Consider the following 26,047-nt stretch of genomic DNA (forward strand, 5'->3'; position numbering starts at 1 on the left):
GCCCAAATCATACAGTTTGAAAGTAACAGAGTAAGAATGCAAACCCACATGCATAATGGCAAATGCTATTGCTCTTAACTGCAATCCCATGTTCCAATCAGGACAGGTCAGATTGTGCCACAGTAACAAATAGCCTCATTGTCTCCATAGCTTAAAAAAGCAAAGGTTTTTTCCTTCTTATGCTGGAGATTCATCATGAGTTGACAGGGTTCCCTGGTCATGGTGGTTACAGAGGGGCCCAAGTGATGGAACAGCTGCTGTCTTGAGATTTGCTAGTTACCACACCAAAGGGACAAAAGGATTCCAGAGCTTTTGGCATCAGCCACTAAATGTTCTAGCCCAGAAAGTGCACGTCTTTTCTACTCAAACTTCTTGGCTGAAAATATTTAGCAAGCAATAGAATGCCTACCACCTGTACCACCTCAACAATTAATAAAGTTACAAGTATGTCATTCCTTGCTGTGTGAGGAGCCTTGGCTAAAGTTCCAGAAAGTTCTGGAAAGCCCGAGAATAGGATTTCTTATTAACAAATCATAATATTTTATTTTAGACCAAAATACACATCATTTAGTGGTTACTAATATGTATATCTCCAATCAGAGTTGCTTTGAATAATGATAGTTTCGAAAATATTAGGATATGGAACCAATATCATTACAAACTACATTAAATCCAGATTTATAGGTGTTCACCTTTAATTTTACCACCCTAGACATTGCCACTGACAACTAGCAATGGTTGGTAAAGCAATAATGACTTCACATTAATATTCAATTTCTTTCCAAACACAGTTTCTCACACTGATGCAGAGGAATTAATTCCTTTCTATTATGGAATAGATCTACTTCATTATGATTTTATATTATCATGAATCACCACAATGGCATAAATAGTTTGAAGAAATTAATAAAATTAGGGCTCAGATTTAACTTTCTAAAATGAAAATGGATACCACCATCCTGAACACAGAGGCTCTCTATTTAATAACACTGCATTATGGTGATGTGATGAGCACTGAGTTTTGCCATGCTTCTAAATTCATATCTTTGTACATCCATAATGAGAGCAAGGAACTCTGAACAGAATTACCCTTTTAGTTCTCACTGGAACAGAACCTTCTCTACTTTAATATTGTACTTCTCACTAAAAAAAAAGAAAAAAGTTATTCAGATCATAAATGTTATTGTGTCAAAGGGTTAAGGCTTTATCTAATCTGGTCTCAATAAATCCAGAAAAATCCTCAAAGTACAGGACACATTTCCATTTAGTCTTTGTTAATGCTCTCTGTAATGGAGAGTTCACAACCTCAAAATAGTGGCCACTCATTTAAAACAAAACAATTAAATGCCACTCTCTATCTTTTATAGTAAAATTTTATTAAAATTTGCCATTAAAATTTTTAAAATTGATTTTAGAGAGAGGAAGGGAGAGAAAGAGATAGGGATAGGGATAGGGATAGGGATAGGGATAGGGATAGGAAGAGGAGAGAGAGAGAGAGAGAGAGAGAGAGAGAGAGAGAGAGAGAGAGAGAGAGATCAGTTGCCTCCCACACGCTGCCCTACCGGAATTGAACCCACAACCCGGGTATGTGCCCTTTCTGTGAATCAAACCAGCCATCTTTTGTTGTACAGGACGATGCTCCAACCAACTGAGCCACCTGGTCAGGGTGTGGCCACTCTTTTTTTTTTTTTTAATCCTCACCAGAGGATACTTCCCCACTGATTTTGAGAGAGACTGGAAGAGAGAGGGAAAGACTGAAATATTGATGTGAGAGAAACACATCAATTGGTTGCCTCCTGCATGAGCCCCACCATGGCTCAGGCCAGGGAGGAGCCTGCAACCAGGTACATGTTCTTGGCCAGAATCGAACCCAGGACCCTTAGGTCTGTAGGCTGATGCTCTATCCACTGAGCCAAACCGACTAGGGCTGGCCACTCATTTTTTAATAGCTCTAATTATTAGGAAGTTCTTTCTTACAGGGAACTGAGATCTCCCCCTCTTTCACTGGTCTCCTTCTGTTCTGCTGAGTAAACCTTTTCAAGGCCTAACCCCTCCTTTCTGTAGCCATCATCGAAGATGGAAAATGGGTTCTCTCCTTTGAAATCCTACCTTTTTTTTGGATAAATATCCCCAGGTCTTTTATTTTTGCCTGTATGGGTTATTGCTTGTCTGGTTTTCTCTTCAGGAGATTAATATCCATCTTTAAATGAGGTCCCTGGGATGGGCCATGACATCCCAGCTGAGGTCTGAGAGTACTCCCTGCTTTGGACACAATTCTCTCATTGCTGTAGCTCAGAATTGTATTTATTGACAAGTTGATCATCACATAATGCTGGCTCATATCAAACTCTCCATCAAACCAACACCTCTGTCTTTTTTAGACTTTAGACTTCCATCTTCTACTTATGTGTTTTTTTTAGGGAGAGGGAGGGCTAAGCACAGGAATTAAGTTTACCTTTATTATACTTCATCTCATTATTTCTATCCTACCTTTCTAGCCTGTCAAGATGCTTTTGAAGTGTTTTTCATCATCCAGCTTATGAAAACATCCTTCTCAGCTTTGTGTCATTTACAAACATAATCAACTTTCTATTTGTGTCTTTATCCAAATGTTGAAAAAACAAAAAAACCAAACAAACCCCAAACCATCAGAAAATAGAGGAGCCTGCTTCAGGCCTCCTATTATGTTTCTCTTCCTTGACTTAAAGATTTCTTGAAAGACTATTAAATCTGTTGCTGAAAATTATATACGTAAAGTCTATGACATCATTCAGCTAGTAAATGATGAAAAATAGACATAAGTAGGTCTGGTGAAATTTCTACTTTGTGAAGCTTTGCTTGTGGCCCATTATTCTGACCTTCTTCTTTAAGGACACAGACATGTAACTAACTACCCATCCTAAAATTGTGATGTTGGTTGACAGGGATCACATTTTTATTTCTAGAATAAATTTCTTCCATTTCCTTTAGAAAGATCACACTTGTCCTCAATCAGGCACCCTTTCTTTCATCCTTTCCATGTGTCCTTTCTCAAGTGATGCTCATCAAAGAGCTCCTGTGAAGGCAGATTATTTATTTAGATCCACCTCCTTTTTCTTCTTTCATGAGATCAGTTTCTGATTAAGCAACTGCTTGGGGGCATTGATCTCTAGGTGTCAGAACCTCACTGGAGTACACGAGATAGCTGTTTGAAGTTCAATCCATCTTTATAGATGAATATTTACATAGCTGGTAAACGCATATTGGTTATCTCTCACTAAAATAGAGGTTGCTTTCAAAGGGAAATTTAAAAATACTTCTCGCCAATCCTGCTCCTACTAAATGATCCAATTTTAAGAAAGATTGGCTTGAGGAGGTGGCCATAGCCTCCCCAGGCACCCACATGACTTTTTCGGTCTTCACTGTGACTTTGATTGTGGTAACAGAATTTATCTCCAGGGGTCAGATCGCTTCCTCTGCTTCTCCATCATTCTGAACGATGCAGGTGTTACCAGGAAGCAGGGCCTAGCCCTTAGTGTCACACATCTCTCATTTAAAATCCCAGCTCCACCAGTGACTAGCTGCGGGACTCTAAGCCAGTGGTTCAGCTGGTGGGGACTTTGCCCTCATGGGGAACTTTTGGCAATGATTGGACATACTTTTGGTTGTCACAACTGGGGGGTGGCATTACTTGTACCCAGTTGATAGAGGCCAGGAAAGCTGCTAAACATCCTACAATGGACAGGACAGTCCCCTCCTCCCAACAAAGACCTATCTGACCCTAAGTGTTAACAGTGCTGTTTTAAGAAAATAACTTAAGCTTTCCTAGCCTTGGTTCCACCTTCCACACAATGAGGGTAATGGTGGTCTAGGGTAGTGTTGTGAGCATGATAGAGAGCACTTCACTTACAACACATACCACAACGACTGGCACAGAGCCAGCATAAAAAATGCTAACTACAGCCCCGCCGGCATGGCTCAGTGGTTGAGTGTTGACCTATGAACCAGGATGTCATGGTTCGATTCCCGGTCAGGGCACAGGTAAGGGCACATGCCCCAGTTGTGGGCTTGATCCCCAGTGGAGGGTGTGCAGGAGGCCGATCAATAGTTCTCTCTCATCATTGATGTTTCTATCTCTCTCTCCCTCTCCCTTCTTCTCTGAAATCACTATATATATTTTAATGGGCAGACCTAAATAGACACTTATGCAGAGAGACATACAAATGGCCAAGAGAGATATGAAAAGATGCTCAATGTCACTAATCACCAGAGAGATGCAAATTAAAATGACAGCGAGACTGCAAATACATTAGTTTAAAAAGAAAAAACACACTTCCGCACTGAGAGATAACAACCTGCAAGTAGGCATTTGTGCCCAGCTTGTGAGAGAACCCAGGTTCTGAGAGGTTCAAGAACGTGACCGAGGGTTCAATGCTAACAAGAGGCAGAGCCTGGATTCAAACATCATTAGCTGCTGTGGACTGAATGTTTGTGTTCCCCCGAACCCATATGCTCACATCCTAACCCCCAGAGGATGACATTAGGATGTGGGGCCTTTGGGAGGCAATTAGATCATGAGGGTGGAGCTCTCGTGAATGAAATTAGTGCCCTCATAAGAAGGGAGGTGAGAGAGCTCGCTTTCCCTCTGTCCACCATGTGAGGGTACAATGAGAAGATGGCTGTCTGTCTGCAAACTAGGAAGTAGGTCCTCACCAGACACCTGATCTACTGGCATCCTGATCTTGGACTTCCCAGCCTTCAACTGTGAGCAATTAATTTCTGCTGTTTAAGCCACCCAGACTATGGTATTCTATTATAGCAGCCTGACTAAGACACCAGCTCTGCCTGATTTCAGAGCCGACATTCTTTCAACTTCATGACTACCAAATACTGCTTTGAGAAAAACCAGATCGCAAGACATACGAGAAGTGCACATCTTCTGTATTAACTCTCTTGGTTGTATTAGCAGCAGCATCCATACCCTCACACGCTGTAGTATACTCCTATGATGATATTCATTTTGTTTCTTTTCCCTTTTAGTCTTTATTCAACAAATATTTATTTGCTTCTTGTTAGGAGACAGTGGGGCTATGAGACACTGTCTTGGTCTGCAAGGAGTTCATGGGCTGGTGCGGATGAGCCAATCACTGCGAGATGTCATCGTTTGGGGATCCCTGGCAGCATCCTGACTTGCTCTCATGTGTATGATGCCATCTCCATCTTGGGACTGTGGACTTCCTTACAGTTCTTTAAACTACTCATTGCCACACACAGTTAGTTTACGAATACAGTACAATTTCCCTTTGGTGGAGATAAATCCCTGGGTGTCACACTCATATATCTGGGGTTTGTGTTACGCTTTTAGGTTGGCACAGTTTCACAGCCCAGTAGATTCTTAGTTACAGAGAACATTGCCTTTATGATGTTACTTGTTTAGGACCTTGAAGGTCTTAGCCATGTTGCATAGGTAATTTTGGCAAAGTATGACTTTTATCATGTGACCTGAAATACTGATGAACCAGAGAGTTTTATTTATAGTGAGGGGATCTAGCAATCCCCCAACAGTTCTGTCAAAACTTGACTTTGTGAGCTTCATGAAGCAATACAGTCCATTGTTTTAGGTATGTTCATGGTAGATATTACTCTAGGAGAGTCACAGTGTATATAATGTCTTTATGACTATCCTAGTTTCATAATGTAGAGTTTGATGGAATTAAACATCAATGGCCATGAAGGAACACATCATATTTTCAAATGTTCTTGACTGAGTTGTGGGAATGCATATGGTGGCATTTGGACACTCGCCAATATCTCAGGTTATATGCTTTGTGAATGCCAGGGCTCTACCCCACTGAATGGCCACTTCCTGTTCCTAACTAACGACATCATTTGACTTTCAGCTGCAGCCCTTCTGGACCTTGACCCTTAATGACAAGTTCTTTTGATCTGCCCAAGACCACATATTAGTTGAGTAACTTTGGCAAGGTGACCTCCCTTAGTTTTGGTTTCCTCATCTGTAAAATGAGGATAATAACCAAAGGTCTTACTTCACTGGATTGTTGGGACATTAAATGTTCATATTTATACACGTAAAATGTTTAGTACGATGCCTAAAACAATGTAGGTGGTCAGTGAAGTTTAGCTATCATTCCTTTTCCTCTCCCACCCACTCACAGAGCCATTGTCACCACCACCCTTGTCCCATGCCTCCCCTTTTCCTCTGTGGTCTCACATACAACTCTGCTTGCCTGTTATTTTGCCTGGTATGTTCCTGGTTCTAGGTCTTGGGATACTTTTTGTTCTTGGCCCCTCTCTAGCATGAGATGTAGGGCTCATCCCTCGACTAGTCACCCTCCTCTGCCCAAGTCTTCTTCTTCTTTTTTTTTCCCCTTCTCATTTCTAAGTCAACCATCACAGAGATTATATTAGGAGCATAGACCAAGGTATCTGACTATCTGGGTTCAAGTTTTGGTTCCACTTATTAAGTAGAGCAAGTTATTTAATTTCTCTGTGCCTCAGTCTTGCCATCTGTAAAATGGAGATTATAATCTTGATTATCTTATGGAATTGCTACAGAGATTAAATGAGTTCATATATTAAAAGTGCTTAAAATGGAGTTGGGCCTGCAATAAGTCCTATATTATTGTGTATATTATTGTTATTTTTATTATAGGTTGGGTCTCCTATTCTCTTATTATCTGTTCCTCCCACCCAATTTTTTAAAATGAATGCCTTTTATGATTAATACCGTCCTCATCACCACTATCCACTGGACACAGAGCCACCCTCCTCCTTGGCCAGCACATTATCCACCATCTTACTACTTCCATCTTGGGTTCATAATATACATTCTCATAGTAAAAAATCCATTGGCTTAATCATTTAAAAATACCTAGTCAATCATATCAATATTTTAGTCTCAACAGCACGGACTGATAGTAAAGAAAAGGGCAAGGATGACTCATAAAGCCATGATCACACACAGGAGAGGCTGTTCTGTCACAATTTTCCAATTCCTACTGGCCTTCTAACTTGCAAATAGTATCAGGTGAGCTATTCTCAGGAGTGAGAGGAAGAAAGAATCACATTGATATGCTTAGAATAAAAAAATTTAAATATCGTTAGCAGGCGGAGGTCTTTAAGAAACCAATGAACATATTCTACATAAAGAAACCAGGAGCAGACACTTGCTTTTAGTTGTGTTTTAGTGTGTGCCACACACCAAATAACACTGATTCTAACTATCATTGACTTGGATGCCCCAATCACCAACCACAATCTGTTTAAAAGGGGAACTAGCAGCTTTAGAATATAGGACGTGAGCAATTTGCCCCAAATTCTTACCTATAACTTTTCCTAGGAAGAGCGACTTGGGAGAGTTGAACAGTGTGTCAGATGAGCTTGGCAGGTGGTAACTCACAGAAGGATAATGATCCAGCTGCAGGAAGGAAAAAGAGTCATTTTTAGAAGAATGCCACTATCTTGCACTGGACTCAAATCTTCTGGGGGGATGACATCACTCTTTGAATCTTGGTTTCAAGATACCTTATTTCATTAGAAGTTTGTTCCTTCATAGCTCTTTGAAAGCAATGTGAACTTGGTAAGTGAAGACCCCTTATGAACTGTTCTCCAGTTTATGCACATTTTCTGTGGATAATTTACCTCCTGGGTTACAATCCTTGCTCATTTTATTGGGATAAAATCTGCTTGATCAAATCTCCAGTACTGATCTCTGAGATAGAAAATGCTACATCAATAGCAATACATTTTGTTTAGGATCCTCTTACTGTTCCACTTTCTTCACCTTTTTGTACTATCAGCTTATAGACCAATATTGATCTTCAGAACACATATATTCAAATATGAATGTATATTTTATGTATAACTATATATTCAAATGTTGAGGTTCAGGTTGGGTAAGCATACATAGTTGTCTTGCTTATCAAAATGAGGGTAACTTCTCCTTCCTACCACAGGGCAGGTGAGTTGGCCACAGAGGGAGGGAGGAGGAAGCCAATGGAAACAGCTTACAGTGATGGGGTGGGAGCAATGCACATTTCTCACTACCCTTCCCATGCGTAAAGTGCCAATGAGGCTGTCCCAGAATCACAGGACTTGTCCTTTGTGTCCCTGTGTGGCTTTTCCTGCCTTAAAAAACCGATACAGTCTAATTGTGTTTCCCCAACGATGAGCTCCTAGAGCAGTGATGGCGAACCTTTTGAGCTCGGCGTGTCAGCATTTTGAAAAACCCTAACCTAACTCTGGTGCCGTGTCACATATAGAAATCTTTTGATATTTGAAAGCATAGTAAAACAAAGACTTATATTTTTGATATTTATTTTATATATTTAAATGCCATTTAACAAAGAAAAATCAATCAAAAAAATGAGTTCGCGTGTCACCTCTGACACGCGTGTCATAGGTTCGCCATCAGTGTCCTAGAGCCTTCAGTGCTTCTTTGTATCCACCTGTGAAAAACTTCTTTTGTAACCTCTCCTTTTCTCTGAAGAGAGTTTAATACCTGAGGAGGAAAGCATGAGGGAGGGTGAGCATCAGAAGAAAAACCTGGGTCACTGTCCAGCACAGGCATTCCGTGGGAACTGGGTACAAGAAGCAACTTGCTGAAGCTGACAGCGCAGACTCCAAGAACTAGATCCACTCCCAGGTCCTGGCTAGCAAGGGCTAAGGTGGGCAAAGATGCAGGAAGCCAGCCTGCTCTGGGGACCAGAGGGTGGCTGGCAAGTGTGGGAGGAAGGGAGCTAATCTCTCTCCCTCTGTTTACTAGAAACCTAGAGGTCACTGAGAAAGTCAAGCGAAGAGTCAAAGACTCACACATCTCAGGAATTTGCAGAGTTCTGACCTGCAGAACTGTAAGTCTTTGTGCCTGGGTATTTGGTAATACTGTAACAAAAGTCCAAAAACTACCATTAAAGCGAACACTGGCATGTTCAACTATAATTTTTAAAAAATTTATCTTTATTGTTGAAAGTAATACAGATGTCCTTGACTATAATTTTGAAAAGTTAAAAAAATAATTTGAATTGCCTCATTAACAAAACATTTTATTCTGGTCAGAAAAATCTTAAATATTTGAAGCTGTTTCTCTGGAGCAAGGCCCCCCCCCCCCCCCCCCCCCGCCAAATATTAGGCGCTGCTTTGGCTCCATCTAGTGGCACTGATAGGTAACTGCTGCCACCCATTTCTATTATCTGTTGTCAAAAAAAGCTAACTGCAAATGGCCAATGTACTAGTAACTAATAGGCGATTCTATAATGCATCACAGTGATGATCTCCCCTTAAGTACTTCTTATAATTTAATCTATCCTGTTAAAACACTGAAAAATTATACAAACAACATATTCTCATTAAAGAAAAATAATATAGGTTTGCAGAAAAAAAACAGCTGGTGATAATGTCAATTTTTAAATGTACTTGTATATTCTTTCAAGTTTTTACAAAAATTGGATGGAATCCAACTACACATATTGCTTTGCATTTGCTTTTCATTATTTAATTATCTATAATAATGAAAGTGTAATATGCTAATCAGACCGGACAGCTGAACGACCTTCTGGACAACATTCCGGACGTCCTTCCAGACGAAGCCACGGCAGCGGGGGCTGAGGCAGAGGCAGAGGCAGTTAGGGGTGATCAGGCAGGCAGGCAGAGTGGTTAGGGGTGATCAGGCAGGCAGGCAGGTGAGTGATTAGGAGCCAGCGGTCCCAGATTATGAGAGGGATCCCGGATTGCAAGAGAGTGCAGGCCGGGGTGAGAGACCCCCCTCTCCCCCGTGCATGAATTTCGTGCACTAGGCCTCTAGTGTATTATAAAACTAATTCTGTGTCAATACATATACAACTAAAGCATCATTTGAAATTATTAATGACCAGTACTCCATGTTATGAATATATAGTCCACAATCTTTAAAAAATACCAAATTTCTATATTTAGACTTTTAGATTTCTTGTTTCTCTGGGCCTAGTACAGTGCTGAGCATATTGTAGATCCTCAATAAAAATGTGTTGACATTCGTTAATGTAGCTCTTAAACAATGGGCACAGAAGTGAAGTCAGTCCTCAGGTGTCGTCTGACCCACACTGTGGAAATATCTTCCTTTCCCTGAACTGTTTCTATGGATCCAAACCAGACAGACTTGGCTATTTGGAGGCCATTTTATATTGTTTGTGCTGAACTCACAGTAAAATGAAACTCCTAGCTTGTCTCCACAGGGTTACTTCCAGCTCCTCCCCTTCCTCGCTTTATGCAGTTGATGAACCAAAGACTAAAATTTACACATTGATATATATTAAATTTTTGTTTTGCAGCAACAGTTTTTTTTTTATTCTTGATTCTGTTATCTAACATATCAGTGACACTTTCCTGCTTTTCATTTACCCGTAAATACCCTGAACATACAAGTCTTGTGAAGTTATCAATTATAGTTGACATGCATCCTTATATTAGTTCAGGTGTATACTCCAGTGACCAGACATTATATAATTTCATAAGTGAGCACCCCAATAAATCCTGCACCCATCCACCACCACACCTAGTTATTAGAATATTACTGACTATATAACCTATGCTGTATTTTATATCCCCATGACTATTCTGTAACAACCAATTTGTATTTTTAATCCCTTCACCTTTTTCACCAATGCCCCCCTCCAATCTGGCAACTAACAAAAAGTTCTTTGTATTTGAATATGTTTCTGTTCTACTTATTCATTTTATTTGTAGATTCAGTTATTGATAGATATGTATTTATTGCCATTTTATTGTTCATATTTTTAATCTTCTTTTTCTTAAAGAAGACCCTTTAACTTTCACATTATACTGGTTTGGTAGTGATGAACTTCTTTAGTTTTTTTTCAGTGTCCATCAATTTTAAATGATACTTTGCAGGGAGAGTAGTCTTGGTTGTAGGTCCTTGCTTTTCATCACTTTGAACATTTCTTGCCACACCCTCTGGTCTATAAAGTTCCTTTTGAGAAATCAGGTGATAGTCTTATGGGAGCTCCTTTGTAGGTAATTAACTGCTTTTCTTTTACTGCTTTTAAGTTTTTCTGTTTGTCTTTAACCTTATGCATTTCAATCATGATGTGGGTTGGTGTGGGCCTCTGTGGGTTCATCTTGTTTGGGACTCTGTTTCCTTCACAAAGTTAGGGAAATTTTCTGTCATTTTTTCAATAGGTTTTCAATTTCTTGCTCTCTCTCTCTTCTCCTAGCAACCCCATGACGTGAATGTTGGTGTACCTGAAGTTGTCCCAGAGGCTCCTTACACTATCTTCAATTTTTTTAGATAATTTTTTTTCTTTTTGTCATTCTAATTGGGTGTTTTTGCTTTCTTATATTTCAAATTGCTGATTTGATTCTTGGCTTTACCTACTCTGCTGTTGATTCCCTGTAAATGTAAATTATTCTTTATTTCAGTTAGTGTATCCTGCATTTCTGACTGGTTCACTTTGATGATGTTGAGGTCCTCATTAAGTTCCTTGAGCATCCTTATAATCAGTATTTTGAATTCTGCATCTAATAGATTGTTTGTCTCCATTTTGTTCAGTTCTTTTTCTGGAGTTTTTTTTTTTTTTTTTTTTAAATCTTAACCCAAAGATATTTTTCTATTGATCTCCAGAGAGAGTAGAAGGGAGGGGGAGACTCAGAGAGAGAGAAACCAATGTGAGAGAGACACATGGATTGGCCGCCTCCCACATGTACCCTGACCAGGGCTAGGGCTTGAGCTTGCAACCCAGGTACATGCCCTTGACTGGAATTGAACCTGGGACCCTTCAAAACACAGTCTGATGCTCTATCCACTGAGCCAAACTGGCTAGGGCTGGGCCATGTTTCTTTGTCTCCTCATTTTGGCTGCCTCCCTGTGTTTATTTCTATGTATTAGGTAGAGCTGCTACGTCTCCCAGGCAAGGTAGGTGGCCTAATGCAGTAGGGGTTCTATAGGGTCCAGTGGCACAGCCTCCCTGAGCACCCCATTTGGGCACTTGAGGTGCACCCCCTGTGTGGCCTGTACACTCTCCTATTGTAATTGAGTCTTGATTGCTGTTAGCACCTCAATGGGAGGGATTTACTCAGGCTGATCAGCTGCAAAGACTGGCTGTAATCACTGACCACCGACCTCTGACCGCCTTGGAGGATCAGCTTTGCAGGAGCCCACTGCACAGAGCAGGGCTCTGGTACCCAATGAGTCTGCCCCTTCAGTGTGTTGCTTGTGGAGGTGGTTGGGTGGTGGTGCTTTTATGTGATCTGAAACTGTCTACTACGTGTGCTGGCTCTGGGGCCTCTGAGAGGTGCAGGCAAGGTCTGCCATTGCCTGTGTTCTGCCTGGTGCCACCTGGCATGAGTTACAAAGTGATCTACTTGTGTTGGCCTTGGAGGTGCCAGGAGAGGCCAATCTGTGAACTGAGGATGGCTGTTGCTAGTGCCAGGCCTGGGGCCACTTAGCAAGACATATGGGGCTCACTGAGGCCAGATGCTGTTTGTTTGAGGTTTTTAGGAAAATCTGAAGCATAAACTAAGACAGGCCATTCCTATGGTCAAGCCACTGGAAACAGCATGGGTGGGCCAGAAAGTTGGGCGGGCCAGGGCCTCAGGGAATCACCAGGGTGAGGCAAACAGTGTGAGCCAAGTTGATGGAGTCTCAGATATGGTGCCCATCTGCCAGATCTGTAGGTGAAGGGATCAGAAAAGGAACAATGGCCTCTGGCAGCACTTCTGTCTGGGAGAAAGGTGTCCCTGATGCCAAACAGTTCCTCCCTGTATGTCTCTGGTGCCTTTTAAGCTGCTGTCCCCATGCTAGAACCTAGAGGGAGTGAGTCTGAGTAAGTCCATGTGCGGGGCCCTTTAAGAGGAACTGCCTGGGACTCCAGCAGCTTTTGTCTTCCTCAGCCTCAATCCCTGCTGGTTTTTACTGCCAAAGGTTATGGGGACTTTTCTTCCTAGCACTGGAACCCTGGGATGGAGAGCCTTGTATTGGACTGGGACCCCTTGCTCCTCATGGATGACCTACACCTTTTCCTTCACTAGGAGACAAGAATCTGTGCTTCTTTACTCCTTCTTTCTTAAGCTCCTCCCTGCTTTGTGCCCAGGGACGGGGGGTGCAGGTGGGATTGTGGGGAGAGGCTGAGTCCAAGTGCAGAGCACAGTGGGAAAGGGAGCTCTGGGACATGGTGTATGTGATTAAATTAAGGATCTGAGAGAAGGAGATTATCCTGGATTATCTGGGCTGAGCCAGGAATGCAGGTGACTTCTAGAAGCTGAAAAAAGGCAAAGAGCCTCCACAAGAAGCCAGCCCTGCCAATACTTTTATCAACACAGCAATCCTAATTTTGGGCATCTGGCCTCTAGAACTGTAAAATAAATTGGTGGTGTTTTAAGCCCCTGAATTTATTACAGCAGCAATGGAAACATAATACAAGAAACAAAAAAACACAAAACACCACTATGCAATAAAAAAATCACCAGACATCCACTTCTCCCAAGATCATTTCCCTAATAACAATTTTCATCTTGTTCCATTCTTCCTGCCTCCCACATGAAAATTATAAAATGCCCAGTTACTGGATTGCCCTGCTGGCCAAGACCATCCAATCCAGAAGACAGCCGCTCTCCTGCATCCTCCCAGCACAGGCCCATCCTGAAATAAGCTCTTTCCCATCCCTGTCCTTGGGATGTGAGTCTGTGTCAAAAATCAATTTATTGCCCCCGGGCCCTACCTGCACCCTTTCATATATGCTCCATGATAAGCACGGATTCCTCTCATCTCTTTTAAAGTGAGCACAGTGTGACGCTTTCTCAGTAGAGGGCACTGGAGGGACACTGCAGGAGGAAGGGGCTTCTGGAAATTTCCAGTGCTGGCTTGGGGGAGGGGGGAATCAGGGGGTCTGCCTAGAGCAGCCGTGGGCAAACTACGGCCTGCGGGCCGGATCCGGCCCATTTGAAATGAATAAAACTAAAAAAAAAAAAAGACCATACCCTTTTATGTAATGATGTTTACTTTGAATTTATATTAGTTCACACAAACACTCCATCCATGCTTTTGTTCCGGCCCTCCGGTCCAGTTTAAGAACCCATTGTGGCCCTCGAGTCAAAAAGTTTGCCCACCCCTGGTAGAGTGTGAGGACATCCTGCGGAGCCTGCCTTTGCCACAGGCACACAGCATGATCCCTCCGTGACCCTATAGCCGGGTGACAAGACTCTCAACTGGAAACTGGAGCCCCTGTGCAGCTGCGATGTGGTCCTTGTGCTCCGAAGTCCTTTTACCTCCCACTGCGCGCGCCCGTGCATGCGCTTCCCCACCTGCCCTCTGGAGGGTGGCCTTTTGCTGGCCCAACAACTCCAGACCGGCTCCAGCCTGGCCCCTTCAGAATCTCTCTGCTCTCTGGGGGCTGAACAAGCACAGCCCTTCTGTGGTCCTCACATGGGTGCTCTCTCTGGGTACCCTACAGTGGTCGCCAACCGGTGGTCCACAGACCACTGGTGGTCCGTGAGGTCCGAAAGGTTGGCGACTGCTGCCCTAGGAGACTCCACAGGGGCTTCCTTAGGTCGTAGAATTTCCCTTTATCGCAGTTAATTCTTACATCTACCATCCCATGCTTAACCTGTTGTGTGGTTTCTATCTCCTGATTGGACTCAGATAGGAAAAGAGGAAGCACGTGTCGAGCAACTACTATGTGCAAGGTCTGTGCCAGGCTCCTCACATCTTATTGAACAGACATCAAATAGCGGTTCTCTGCTTTCCTGTCACAAAACGTGCCCAAAGCCAGCAAGAGAGTAAGTGGCAGAGTTGGCTAACCTGTACATCTGGCTACGTGGCGACAGTCTCTAACCTAGGCCAGCCCTTTCAACTCAGGAAGGGAGATGATCAGCTGCATTTGAAATACTGACATTTAAAAAGAGAAAATGCATCCAATCAGATCAGGCAAGACAAGCTCAACCTGAAAAGCCTGAGGACACGTCACATTGTGTCTTCTCACTTGTATTGCCATGGTTGAGTGGGATAATTTCAAGGTAATTTCTTTGGGGTCCAGGTGAGCTATTTTGCCCTACATCTAGCTGGTAGTCACCCCGCTGGCAGTCAGAGCCTGTGCAATGGGGGCTCATTAAAATTAAAGACTGTGACTCTGTGTGCCCCAGGACAACCTTCAGGGAACACTAATTTGTTCAACAGATGCTATTAAGGCGTTAAAAGCACACTGGTTCAGGCTGGGGCTCCTGTCTCACGCAGAATTAGAGCTTTAGTGTCCGTTCAGGTATTATTGTGTGACTTCAGTTCACTTCCATTTTTAAGCCACAATTGGCCTTGGCAGAGTTTGAAAGGATTTTGTCAACCTGTTTATGTTTGGGGGTGAAATGGAGAAAGTGGGGAAGGAACAGAGAAGAAAGACCTAAGCAGCGTGGGTGACCTTTCACCCCCAGAGGGGCACATCTGAGAAGGGGCATGAAATATTGCCATGAGGGGCTCTAGACAAGGGCCTGAGATTTCTTGCCTCCTTTCTGAATCCTTAATTGTAGGGAATACTTGGAGTTAGCTCAGAGAGAGTGAATTTGGAATATACCATCTTGATGAATATTCTACTCTAAGTTGAAGCTCAAAGGTTAGATATGAATAAAGCCAAAGCAAAGAGGTGTTAGGGATGAGAGACAGACTCGCTTGTCTCAACCATTACCCATCTCTGCTTATCCCTTCTAACCTGAAACTCTGTAGACTTTACAGGAGGCCGCAGCCTTCTCTCCCACTTTACTTTCCAGCCCACCTGGGGGTCTGCAGCTGGGGTTCCCTACAAGCCTCAGGCTATTCACATCTGAGAACTGGAAGGAGCAGGAGCCCACCCAGCACCAAAGGTGAGTCCTCTAAATGTTTTCCACTTCTTCCCAACTCCAACTCAACCTGTTCTCGTTAATGCAGAGGACACAGAATAAACTTAGAGGAGCGTGGGAGACAAAAAAATTCATTGTGGGTCTGCCACCCATTATGGAGTTGCAGCCTGTCCCTTGGCTGAACAGTGACTGTGAGGACAAGGGCCACACCCCTCCCCCTGTCCTTCTCCAAGAGCAGTGCAGGGCCTGTGTACCTGCTTGTGGAACTATGAGCAGTGGGCTGGGCAGGCCGAGAGGAAATACACCGGAGGTCGGAGTCCAAGTGCTGCACCTCACCTCTGGACTCTGGGCCGTTTCTTTTCTGTAGCTGTATCTAGTAAACCTCCTGGTCCACTGAGGACCCACGTGAAATGGGCCGGTGCCATCTCCATATTAGCTGTTTACTTAACAAGTATTAGATGAGTCCGCACTGGCTAAGCCACACTGGTGTGTACGTGTGTGTGTGTGTGTGTGTGTGTGTGTGTGTGTGTGTGTGTGTGATGTGTGTGATGGAAACCTTAGCTTTCACTTCCCCATCCTTCTCCAAGAGCTAGTACAGAACTTCTAGACTAGAAAAGAGCTCCATGGATGATCCAATTAATGGAAGCCCATCTAATTTTATGACCATTTGGTTGGGTAAGTGAGCCTGACTTCATACTAAGGATTGCAGAAGGACTGACGGCTAACTTGAGACCCTGAATGTTAATGTTATGGGACGCGCCCATTACTGCTGGGTCTTTGAGTTTGGCATAACCCATTCCTGGGACCATATGGCATCACTGTGGGGGACAGCACGCCAGCCTCTTCCCAGCCTATGGTGCCCAGCCATAGGGCCCTCCATACAATTCCAAGAGCGACCAAGGATGCAGACAGTAGGTCACAATCTGGGAGGTCACACTGCCTTGCACCTTAGTTTGTTGCTGGCATAAGCTGCTCATAAACCTTACGGCTGATAGTTATATTTAAGGAAAAGAAAGAGGCCAAGAAACACTGCCCTGTAACAGAACCGTGGAATAAATGAGGAATGGTCAAGCTTTCATGATTGGGTTAACAGTGGAGGAGGCTGAGTGTGTTACATGGCATACACCTCCATGACTGGGAAGTTCACCGAATACTTCAGTTACCAGTAGATGGACAAGCCAGGGGACCCTTTGCCTCTCCAGGAGATATGAAATGGCCCAAGGTGATCAGAGGGCAAAGAGGAGAGGAAAGAGCTGTGGGTTCTCCCCTCCCCCTCTGCTCTGACCCAACTCCACCTCTCAGCCCTTGGGACCCAGTGTGTTCTCTGAAACATACTTCAGGGCTTCTTTTGTGCTGTGTCCTTCACCTGGCACGTTCTTCTGCTTTCCCTTCACCAGATCCAACTGTGATGGATGAATTAATTCTTTTAAAAAATATTTTTATGGATTTCAGAGAGGAAGGGAGAGGGAGAGAGAGATAGAAACATAAATGATGAGAGAGAATTATTGATTGGCTGCTTCTGGTATGACCCCTACCAGGGACTGAGTCTGAAACCCGGGCATGTGTCCTGACCGGAAATAGGACCATGACCTCCTGGTTCATAGGTCAGCGCTCAACCACTAAGCCACACCAGCTGTGTGAATTAATTCTTATTCATGGAATCATATCTAACCCCCTCACTCAGTCACTAGCCCCAAGCCTTGGGGAAGCCCTCTGGTGCAGTTATAAGGCCCAGGACGTACGACAAGAGCTGTCTCTGCCATATGTATTTATGTATCAGCCAATTTGGCTCCCAACATTCAGCCCTGAGCAAATGTTTAAATAAAGGTCAAGTTCGCTTGGGAAAAAATCAGGTTCAGTTGGAAAAGTTCAAGCAAGGGAAAGCCTTAGAAACAGCTAGTTTATCACCATTCCCCCACCAATGTAGGAGAGGAAGTAAGGTCTCAGAGAGAGTTAGTGTTCTGCCCAAGTTCACAGACTAGTAGAAGCATGAGCCTTGAACCAATATTAAACTCATAAGGAATGTTCTTTTCCAGAAATGCCTGAGAAAGAAAAGATTGAAGAGACAGCATTCTTTGCTGTATCTGTGCATTACTTCTCTTTCAGAGATGACAGGAGGTTTCATGACTTGATAAGTTTTAAAATGAGAGGCATTCCAAGTGCTTCCTCTTGTCTCTAAACCCTCATTATTATGGTAATGCAATCAGCACAATTTATCTCCTCTTAAGGCAGTGGTTCTCAACCTTCCTAATGCCGCAACCCTTTAATACAGTTCCTCATGTTGTGGTGACCCCCAACCATAAAATTATTTTTGTTGCTACTTCATAACTGTAATTTTGCTACTGTTATGAATCGTAGCGTAAATATCTGATATGCAGGATGTATTTTCATTGTTACAGACTGAAGATAATTAAAGCATAGTGATTAAACACAAAAACAATATGTAATTATATATGTGTTTTCTGATGGTCTTAGGCGACTCCTGTGAAATGGTCATTCGACCCCCAAAGGGGTCGCGACCCACAGGTTGAGAACCGCTGGTTTAAGGTCTAGTGCATTTGAAATTCTGCAATATGGATGCCGTTAAAAGAATTCGTGAGCCCTTTAGGTGATTTATGTTTTAGTATATTAAAAATTTCTCAAAATAGTAAAAAGAAAAAAGTTAGCTTTCAAAAGTTGATCCACTTTCCCGGGTCTAATACTCCACCTACTGGAGAACCCCTGAATATGACTTAAAACAGAAAGTGTTTTCAAAAACTGTTTTTTGAAAAAACCTGATTTTGTATCAATAAATTGTATATTTTTTACAAATATCAATGAATGAGAGGAGAAATTCTCATTTCATAGCTGAAGTACCATTAATTTCAAAGACATTTAGAGCAAAAACGGCCACAAAAATTATATAATTATTTTCAAAGGATCTGGTCAGAAAATATGTAGGACTTTCAGGTTTGTATTTTGACTCGTACAAGAGAATTCAGAAGCTGATTATAAAGCAACTAGAGGCCCGGTGCACAAAAATTTGTGCAATGGGCAGCAGGTCCCTCACCTCGGCCCGCACCCTCTCGTAATCCGGGACCCCTCGGGGGATGTTCGACTGCCGGTTTAGGCACGATCCCGCAGGACCTAAATCGGCAGTCGGACATCCCTCTCACAATCCAGGACCACTGGCTCCTAACTGCTTGCCTGTCTGCCTGCCTGATTGCCCCTAACCACTCTGCCTGCCTGCCTGATTGCCCCTTACCCCTCTGCCTGCCTGTTTGATGTCACTAACTGCTTGCCTTCCTGCCTGATTGCCCCTAACTGCTCACCTGCCTGCCTGATCATCCCTAACTGCCTCTACTTGCCTGCCTGATTGCCCCTAACCACTCTGTCTGCCTGCCTGATTGCCCCTAACTGCCTCTGCCTCAGCCCCCGCCACGGCTTCATCTGGAAGGACTTCTGGAATGATGTCCGGAAGGTCGTTTGGCTGTCCAGTCTAATTAGCATATCATGTTTTTATTATTATAGATACTAGTATTTTTACCTCTAATTTCCTTCTTAGAGATCTGGTATGGATGTAGCTCATGGTTTTTATACACTTTTATATTTCAAATCACTTTAATAACCATCAAATTTAATCATTATGCATAATGGGTGGTTTACATAATATTAACATAATTAGCATCAATTAAATCACTTGATATGGCATTTTTTTTTTTAAGATTTCAAGGCAAACACATTTTTCTAAATTGTAAAATGACCTTCCAGGAATAAGGAAAAATAAATAAATGGATGGAAAAAAAGAGGAAGAAAACAGAATTCAAGTGAAAAGTAAAATTAGAATTGGTCAGTTTTGAAAACAGGTATTAATTAACAAATATAATGTTGCTAAAATGATATAATGTAATGGCACATTTTTTAGTAATTAAATGAAAAGAATAAAGACATGAATAAGAAGCAATATAGGTATGACAAATATGACTGAGTCTTTCTATTTCAGTTTTTATTTGCCTTTGTAATCTTGATTTGTCACACACATGTTTTCAGGGGTTGTTTAAATTTGGTTCCTGTGAATTCCTGGGTGAGCTGTGTGGGAAGTTTTAATAAGGCTGTCAATAAAAGTGATGTATCAGGAAATATCTGTTTAGTGAATCTACAAATAGGGAAAAGTGTTGTAGTCTGGTGCATGTGATGCTATCGATGTCATGTTGTTTATCTGTTGAGGTTGAGACTGGTCAGTGGGTGGCTACTCTGATAGTCAAGTTTTTTCATTGTGGGCACCTCACAGGTCCAGATACAAGGACTTTATTTGAAGATGAGCCCCTCACAGAAATACAGTCAAATCTTTGGATGTGAGCATGTCAGCTGCATGGGCTGGAGGCACCTGCCAATGTGGACTCCTGGGAAGGGTACACCTGTCTAGTGGCATGCCCTTCCCATAGGCCACCCTGAGAATAGGAGAATGATGATCACAGCGTGGCCTGACTGCTGAGGAGGTGTCCCTGCGGGAAGAGGGAGACCTTGGCATGAGGTTCAAATGACCCCTCTAACCACATCTCATTCTAGGCAGTGATCTTTTAGTAAATGACATGACTCCGATGACCTCCTATTGCTCCACGAGGACTTTCATGCGATTTTGCTATCCAGGCACCTTGTGAACTGGGCCTGGAGCTAAGCTGAAGATTTATATATGCAGATGTTCCCAGATGTGGTCAAGGTGCTTAAGACTCTTGTTTTGGAAATAAGACTTATAAAGCAATTATGGAATATTATAAAACAACATATTAAAATCAAATATAAGATATCACCTTAAATTCTAAAATGTATGCTATGGAGAATAACTGCCATCATGGTTTAAATACCTAGAATGGCAGAGTGGAAGCATTTTGAGGGATATGGACATACGCCAATTTGTCAGGGGTATTGAGGTGACCGGCCTCATTGGTCCTTAGGATGTGTTTTGGAGAGAAATGAGAGATGACAATGGAAGGTAGTAAAGGAAGCTAGATTGTGGAGGGCTCTGAATGCCAGGTGTAATGTTTGAATTTGATCCAGACATGACTGGGGTTATAGTTTTTTTATTTTATTTATTTTTTTATGTATTTTTTAATTGATTTTTTACAGAGAGGAAAGGAGAGAGATAGAGAGTCAGAAACATCGATGAGAGAGAAACATCAATCAGCTGCCTCCTGCACATCTCCTACTGGGGATGTGCCCGCAACCCAGGTACATGCCCTTGACCAGAATCGAACCCGGGACCTTTCAGTCTGCAGGCTGACGCTCTATTCACTGAGCCAAACCGGCTTCAGCTGGGGTTATAGTTTTTAAAAATTATTTTGGTGTAATATCTCCCCCAACTTGTTATGGTTGTTGTCTGTGATCTCAATTTCTTTATAAGGAGGGCAAATTCAAGGTGTTATGTCTGCTGAGCACCTGATTGCTCTGGTCCTAAAAGTCTGGACCCTGTTTTGGGGAGAGTCAATGTTTTGTTGCACATATTGTGGGGAGACCTGGAGATGGTTGAGAAGAAAGCAGAGAAAATGTAGCAAGCCTGACACTGCATGGAGTTAGGGCTGTAACAAACCTTTGTAGAGCAATGGATACAATAACTATTGAGCACATGAGTAATATGTGACATCCACTGGTTCATTGTTCAAGAATTCATCATGCTGTGTATTCCTCTCTAGGACCCTGAGATGTTCAATACAGGCCACTAGCCAGGGAATGTTTTGAGTGTTTGGATGTGCCTGAATACTGAAGAAGGTAGTGAGCTTCACCTTGGGTGGATATGTTGTGGATCAGAGAGTGCACCTATGAGAGAAAGAGCTTAGAAATAGAGAGGACCCCTGGAAATCTTGGGGCGGGGTGCTTTGGGTTTCTATCAGGGCCAGTGCAAATAATGGATCAAGGTGATCTGATTGAAGGCTAGAGATTGAGTTCGATCTCATGGCCAATGAATGAATCAATCATGCCTACAGAATGAAGCCAGCCCTCCCATGCCCAACCTCCCCCCCCCAAAAAGAAAACACCCCTCCCCCAAAAGAAAAAACCTACAGCTCTGAACATGACAGCACAAGGTACTTTGTGTATGTCACAAATCAATGTGACAATAGGGAGGGTGACAAGACCTAATGAATAGGTAGCTTTGCTTTTGGCTGTATCTCTGAGTCTTTCTACCAAATTATCAAACCTGAAATGTCAGTGGGTACCCCTGAGTTTGTGCTGCCTGGTCAGAAGTGAGGGTGGTCTGGAATCCCCAAACTTGCAGCTGATCTGAAGCTAGGGCAGTCTTGTGGATGACTATGTTCTCAAGCTGTAAATTTTGGTCTAACTCTGGGCAGCTGGTTCGAGAAGTCTTTGCAGAGATTGAACTAATAACAGAATAAGGGCTCAAGAAATAAATATGAATAGTTGGGAACCTGTGGGTGAAACAAATAAGATGAGATTCAATAGAATTTCCACAGGGCTGGGTTTAGGTTCAAAACAAGCATGGTATGACAGTCAGAGTCATGGCAGGAAAGTGAGGGTCCATCCAAACACTGATGAATAGATGAGCGTTAAATGGAAGGTTGGTCTGCCAGGAAGTGGACAGTGGTGTGGGAGCCAGCGAGGGATGCTGGTGCTCAGGGAGGGAGGGGCATCATTATTCCTGGACCCAAGAGGACAAGGAGAGGGAATTGGATGGTGAGCCCTGGAAGAGGGGGCCAGATGATGGAGTGGTGTCTGTAGGCTGAGGAACACAGCCATTGCCAGGCAGAAAGAAAGCAGAGTAGAGGTGGGTATGATGCAGACTCTGATTTCTCTCCCCTCTTGCCTTCCATTTTCTTGGAAGGGTCTCATTGGCTGAACTCAACCAGAAGCGAGTGGCCATGTGGAGCCAAGAGGTCAGCCTCTTCTGAGGGCAGAGGAGTGAGGCTGATAGAGTGAGACTAACTCAGAGTGACTGGACTCACTGGATGGGTCAAAACTGGCCTGAGAGTATATCATGTGAAAGGAATCCGGAGGAATAGTCATTCATTCACTCAATAAATCTTTAGTAGAACACATCATGTGTCACACGTTTTGTACTTAGGATATCTTACTGAACAAAATAACAAAAATCATTCCCCTCACGTATTCCTTTTCAGTATGGAGAGACTAGGCAAAAACGATGTCATGTGCTAGAAAATGACAGAATCTGTCTTTACCCTCAAATTAGACTAGACCAAGAAGCGTTAGGTGTGAGGAGCAGGGCTGGGTTGCAATCTTAAGTATGGTGAATGACGATCGGAGCAAAGACATGAAGAATACAGCAAAGTCAGCCCTGCAGGTGTCCAGGAAAAGGACACTCCGGGCCGAGAGACCAGCCAGGGCAAGTTCCTCACAGTGGGAACTTCCTGGCAATGAAGCCAGTTGGGCCAATGTGCCATGAACAGGGAGAAGAAACCCAGGAGGCGAGGTCGGGAGTAGACACGGGCACATCCACGTAGGGCCTTGCAAGCCATTACAGAGGCATTGGCTCTTCCTCTGAAAGAGATGAGGACCATGAGCTATCTGTGGACAGAGGAGCCAACACGGTGTGAGTACAGTTGAAAGGATGGGTAGTTGGTGTGCAGGCTGCAGGTGCAGGGGTGAGGGAGGAGGTACAGAGCCCTCTGAGGGGACTGCGGCCAGGGGTCTGGTGGAGGCTTGGGCTGTGTGGCAGCCCTGGATGTGCGGAGGTGGTCAGAATGTCGATGTTTTCAGAGTAGAGCTAATATGATTTTCTGACCGACCGAATGCGAAGTGTGAGAGGAAAAGAATGATGTCTAGTGACATTCCACTGGTTTTACACCCAAGTAGCTGGAAAGGCTACAGTGATGGCAGGGAGCAGGCCAGAAGGTCAGTTTGAAGGTACTGAGTTTGAACTGTTTATTAGACATCCAGTAGTTGGTTAGACATCCAGCAGTCAGTTTGGTTTATGAATCTGAAGTTCTAGGTTGAGATAATACTAGTCATTTGGGAGTTTAGGGCATATTGGTAAAATTTAAAGTCACCAAAGGAGTACATAAAAACAGAAAAGAGATAAGGACTAAAGATTGAGCCCATAAGTATACTAACTGAAGAATGGTTAGTAAAAGGAGACTGAACAGAAGGGTCCACAAGGCAGGAAATAAGAAGAGGGTGGTGTTCTCAAAGGCAAGGGATTACTTATATTGAATATCGCCTTTAAGTGGAATAATATGAGAACTGAATTGAAGTGAGGAGGTCATGGATGATCTTGATGAGAACAGCTTTAGGGGAGTGGGCAAAAACCTGACTGGGAATGGGTATAAGAGGAAATGTAAGGGAAAATCGTCATGATACATGCATCTGACAGTGGAATCGTGTCTGGAATGCGTAAAGAACTCTCATAACTCAGGAGTAAATGGCAACAGTCCAATAAAAAAAGGGCAAAAGACTTGATCAGACACATTTTACAAAATATTTATCAATTGGTCAATAAGCATATGAAAAGTTACTCAACACCACTAGTTACCAGGGAAATGAAAACGAAAACTAAACCAAGATTAGACACCACTCTGTGCCCACTTGAGCGGATATAATGAGAAAGATTGACAATATCAAATTCTTGTGAGTATACAGAGCTCTGCTGAAGGGAACATAAAATAGAAAACAATTTCTTATGAAGTTAAACATAGACGTACCATGCAACCCATCAATCCCATTCCCAGATATTTATTCAAGAAAAAAGAAAAAAGCATGCCCACAATCTACATAAGCATGCAAATGTTCATAACAGGTGTGTTCACAATATCCCCAAACTGGGAATGATCCCTATATCCATTAAAATGTGAAAGAATAAACCAATGGAAGTATATTCTTAAATGCAATACTATGCAGCAATTAAAATACTACAACATACAAAACAACGAGAATGAATCTCAGAACTACCATGCAGAGTGGAAGGAGCCAGACATAAAAGACTGCATTTACTCTATGATTTATACAAAGGTATGGAACAGGTCAAACTAACCTGTGTTTGTATAAAAATGAAGAAATGGGGAAAGTGGGGCCAGGAGGAAATTTTATTTTAAGTGGGAGAAACAATCATGGGTTTGTTTGCTGTTGGGAATGAGCCAGAAGAGAGGGAAGACAGAGAACTGTCATGTCCTTGAGTAGGCAAGATGGGTTGAGAGGAAAAATGGAGAAACTGGCTTTAAATAGGACTCTCAAGCAAACTTAATTTTCCTTTGTGTTCTTTTCTGAATTAGAAAAGCACATTAAATGGCATTTTGAAAAGAAGAATAGCATGTGTTCTATATCTGGCGATGTCAGTCAGGGGCTGGTGGCAATTCTAAGTTATGTCAGGGGTTGGAATTAATGGCCCATATGGGCCATTCTGATTCTAAAGTTATTCTAAGCACATTCTACCACTAAAGTTTGTAATTTACATTATAGTTTATAAGGAAAAACTTGAAGAGGTTTGTGACAATCATCTTTGTTCTCATATCTAGGGAAGGAGGTAGAAATGATATTATTATAGTCAGGTATGGGAAGACTGAGGCACCAAGAAGTGTGTGCCTAATCCAAGCCCATGCTTGGAGTCAGCAATAAATATTCAGTTTAATACACATTTGTGTTATACAATATTATGTGCAAAGTACCCTGCTATGTGTCATTAGAAATAAAATTTCCTGACTTCCTGCAATTCTAGGACTCCCTGTCATTAGAGTCTAATCCTGTTTCTTATTTTTCATTTTTCTATCATTGTCATTCTCCTGACCCTGGGAGCTAATGGTTTTTAGGTAAATAGTATTCACTGATCAATGGTTCTTTTCCAGATGCTATTTAAAACACTGAGAGAAAATGTAAATGCTGTATGTCTAATCAGACTAAAGTTAAGGGCTTTATGGTTCTAAGCCTATTTAATGAAACAGCAGTTTTTCCTTTATTGGCTGTTCTAGGATATAGATTAGCTAAAATCATGACTGTGGAATGGAGACTCATATGAGAGGTGTTTAAATAAAGCAATCCCAGGTGCTTTTACTTTATTGATCTTTTTAATGCACTGGCTTCAGTATTTAAATGAGTTTGAATTTGTTTCTTTAATGGTCTTTTAATAAAGCTAAGTTGACCTGGTTCCTTTTGCAATCATGACACTGTAATGACAGGAAAAGACTAATAATAAAAATGAACTCATTTTATGTGGCTGAAAAGGTTATATTTCTATTGATTTTAACTGTAATATAGTTAAAGTCCTTGTTATTAAAACAAAAACACCTCAGCAAAC

General features: G+C 42.5%; 1 protein-coding gene across 1 annotated transcript in view; it reads right to left on the reverse strand.

The window, feature by feature from the left end:
* The window catches only part of CNTNAP2 (contactin associated protein 2), a 1,817,652-nt gene that overhangs the window by 79,922 nt on the left and 1,711,683 nt on the right, over window positions 1–26,047 (reverse strand). The window contains exon 21 of the mRNA XM_036328432.1: window positions 7,324–7,417. Within this exon, the coding sequence (XP_036184325.1) occupies window positions 7,324–7,417 (94 nt within the window). The remainder of the gene's footprint in view (window positions 1–7,323; window positions 7,418–26,047) is intronic.

The sequence above is a fragment of the Myotis myotis genome, unplaced genomic scaffold (genome assembly GCF_014108235.1).
Source record: "Myotis myotis isolate mMyoMyo1 unplaced genomic scaffold, mMyoMyo1.p scaffold_m19_p_11, whole genome shotgun sequence".
Lineage (NCBI taxonomy): Eukaryota > Metazoa > Chordata > Mammalia > Chiroptera > Vespertilionidae > Myotis > Myotis myotis.